This window comes from Elephantulus edwardii, unplaced genomic scaffold (genome assembly GCF_000299155.1).
Source record: "Elephantulus edwardii isolate Elephantulus edwardi_28Jun2011 unplaced genomic scaffold, EleEdw1.0 scaffold00462, whole genome shotgun sequence".
NCBI classification, from domain to species: Eukaryota; Metazoa; Chordata; class Mammalia; order Macroscelidea; family Macroscelididae; genus Elephantulus; species Elephantulus edwardii.
In genome coordinates, this window is record NW_006400212.1 from 68,816 (window position 1) to 70,910 (window position 2,095).

At 39.0% G+C, this 2,095-nt stretch overlaps 1 protein-coding gene across 1 annotated transcript in view; it reads right to left on the bottom strand.

The window, feature by feature from the left end:
• The window catches only part of LOC102873921 (zinc finger protein 420-like), a 31,294-nt gene that overhangs the window by 5,877 nt on the left and 23,322 nt on the right, over positions 1-2,095 (bottom strand). Inside the window, exons 2-3 of the mRNA XM_006902835.1 lie at positions 1,042-1,689; positions 53-789 (exon numbers count right to left, since the gene is read on the bottom strand). Of these exons, the coding sequence (XP_006902897.1) occupies positions 53-789; positions 1,042-1,689 (1,385 nt within the window). The remainder of the gene's footprint in view (positions 1-52; positions 790-1,041; positions 1,690-2,095) is intronic.

The window sequence follows — 2,095 nt, forward strand, 5'->3', positions numbered from 1 at the left end:
CGATGTTCCGTGAGGCAATGTGAGACTGAAGATGTTTTCCTGTATTCCTGACATTCGTAACGTTTCTCTCCTGTATGAATTCTTCTATGTTGAATGAGGGAACTTGAGCGGGAAAACGTTTTCCCACATTCCTTACATTCACAAGGTTTCTCTCCTGTACGAATTCTTTTATGAGAAATGAGTTTAGTTGATTGAGAAAAAGTTTTCCCACATTCCTTACATTCATTAGATTTCTCTCCTGTATGAATTCTTCTATGTTGAATGAGGTTACTTGACTGAGAAAACCTTTTCCCACATTCCTTACATTCATAATGTTTCTCTCCTGTATGAATTCTTTTATGTCGAGTGAGGCCATACGAGCAGGAAAACCTTTTCCCACATTCCTTACATTCATAAGGTTTCTCTCCCGTATGAATTCTTTTATGTCGACTGAGGCAACTTGAGCGGGAAAACCTTTTCCCACATTCCTTACATTCATAACGTTTCTCTCCTGTGTGCATTCTACAATGTTCCGTGAGGCAATGTGAGACTGAAGATGTTTTCCCGTATTCCTGACATTCGTAACCTTTCTCTCCTGTATGAATTCTTCTATGTTGAATGAGGTTATATGACTGGGAAAACCTTTTCCCACATTCCTTACATTCATAAGGTTTCTCTCCTGTATGAATTCTTTTATGTCGAGTGAGGCCATACGAGGAGGAAAACCTTTTCCCACATTCCTTACAATCATAAGGTTTCTCTCCTGTATGAATTCTTTTATGTCGACTGAGGCCACTTGAGTGGGAAAACCTTTTCCAACATTCCTTACATTCATAAGGTTTCTCTCCTGTGTGCATTCTACGATGTTCCGTGAGGCAATGTGAGACTGAAAATGTTTTCCTGTATTCAGGACATTCGTCACGTTTCTCTCCTGTATGAATTCTTCTATGTTGAATGAGGCAACTTGAGTGGGAAAACCTTTTCCCACATTCCTTACATTCACAAGGTTTCTCTCCTGTACAAATTCTTTTATGAGAAATGAGTTTACATGATTGAGAAAATGTTTTCCCACATTGCTTACATTCATAAGGTTTCTCTCCTGTATGAATTCTTCTTTGTTGCAAGAGGCAACTTGAGTGGGAAAACCTTTTCCCACATTCCTTACATTCATAAGGTTTCTCTCCTGTGTGCATTCTACGATGTTCCATGAGGTAACATGAGACTGAAAATGTTTTCCCGCATTCCTGACATTCGTAAGTTTTCTCGCCTCTATGAATTTTTTTATGTCGAATGAGTTTACTTGCTTGAGAAAATGTTTTCCCACATTCCTTACATTCATGAGATATCTTTCCTGGGTGAATACTCAGATGTGGAGTGAAGTCAGGTGATGCGGCACAAGTTTTCCCACATTCCTTATACATGGGAGGTGTCTCTACTCCATGAAGTTTTCTATGAGATGTCTGGTGACTTGATTGGGAAACTGGTTTCTCACATTCCTTACACCGAGAATGTTTTCCTCTTGTGTAAGTTTTCCTATGTTCAGAGAGGTCATGTGACCGAGGAAAGGTTTCCCCACATTGCTTAGGTTCAAAACTTATCTCTCCCATGTGACTTCTTCCCTGCGCCGTGATCTGACTTGATGGTGAAAATGCTTTCACACATTCTTTACTTGCATCAGGTTTCTCTGTGACATGTGTCCTTGAATATCTCCTTAGATGTAATAAAGAAAAACACACGATTAACACACTTTTGACATCGATACAGCCTACGTACACTCTGAATTTTTCCATCTGCTCTGATCTCTCAATGTCCTAGTACAGAAATAATAATTTTCCCATTTTCTGAACAATCATAAAGCTGACGAAAAGTGATAAATTTGTGTTGAAAAACTAAAGGAAATCTATTTATAGAAGTTTTTCATGTCTTTGTACATTGCCGATAGTCTACCACCTGCATCCACAGTGATGAGAAGGCACAGTAATCTTTGCTACATTTGTCAGATAAAATGCGTAGTCTCAGCAAGGTGAGTCTGCAACAGATGTACATCTAGACAATTTCCTTCCAAAGAGGGAAGATTGTAAATTCTGATGCAGCTTTCATGGGTGATTCTGTGCAA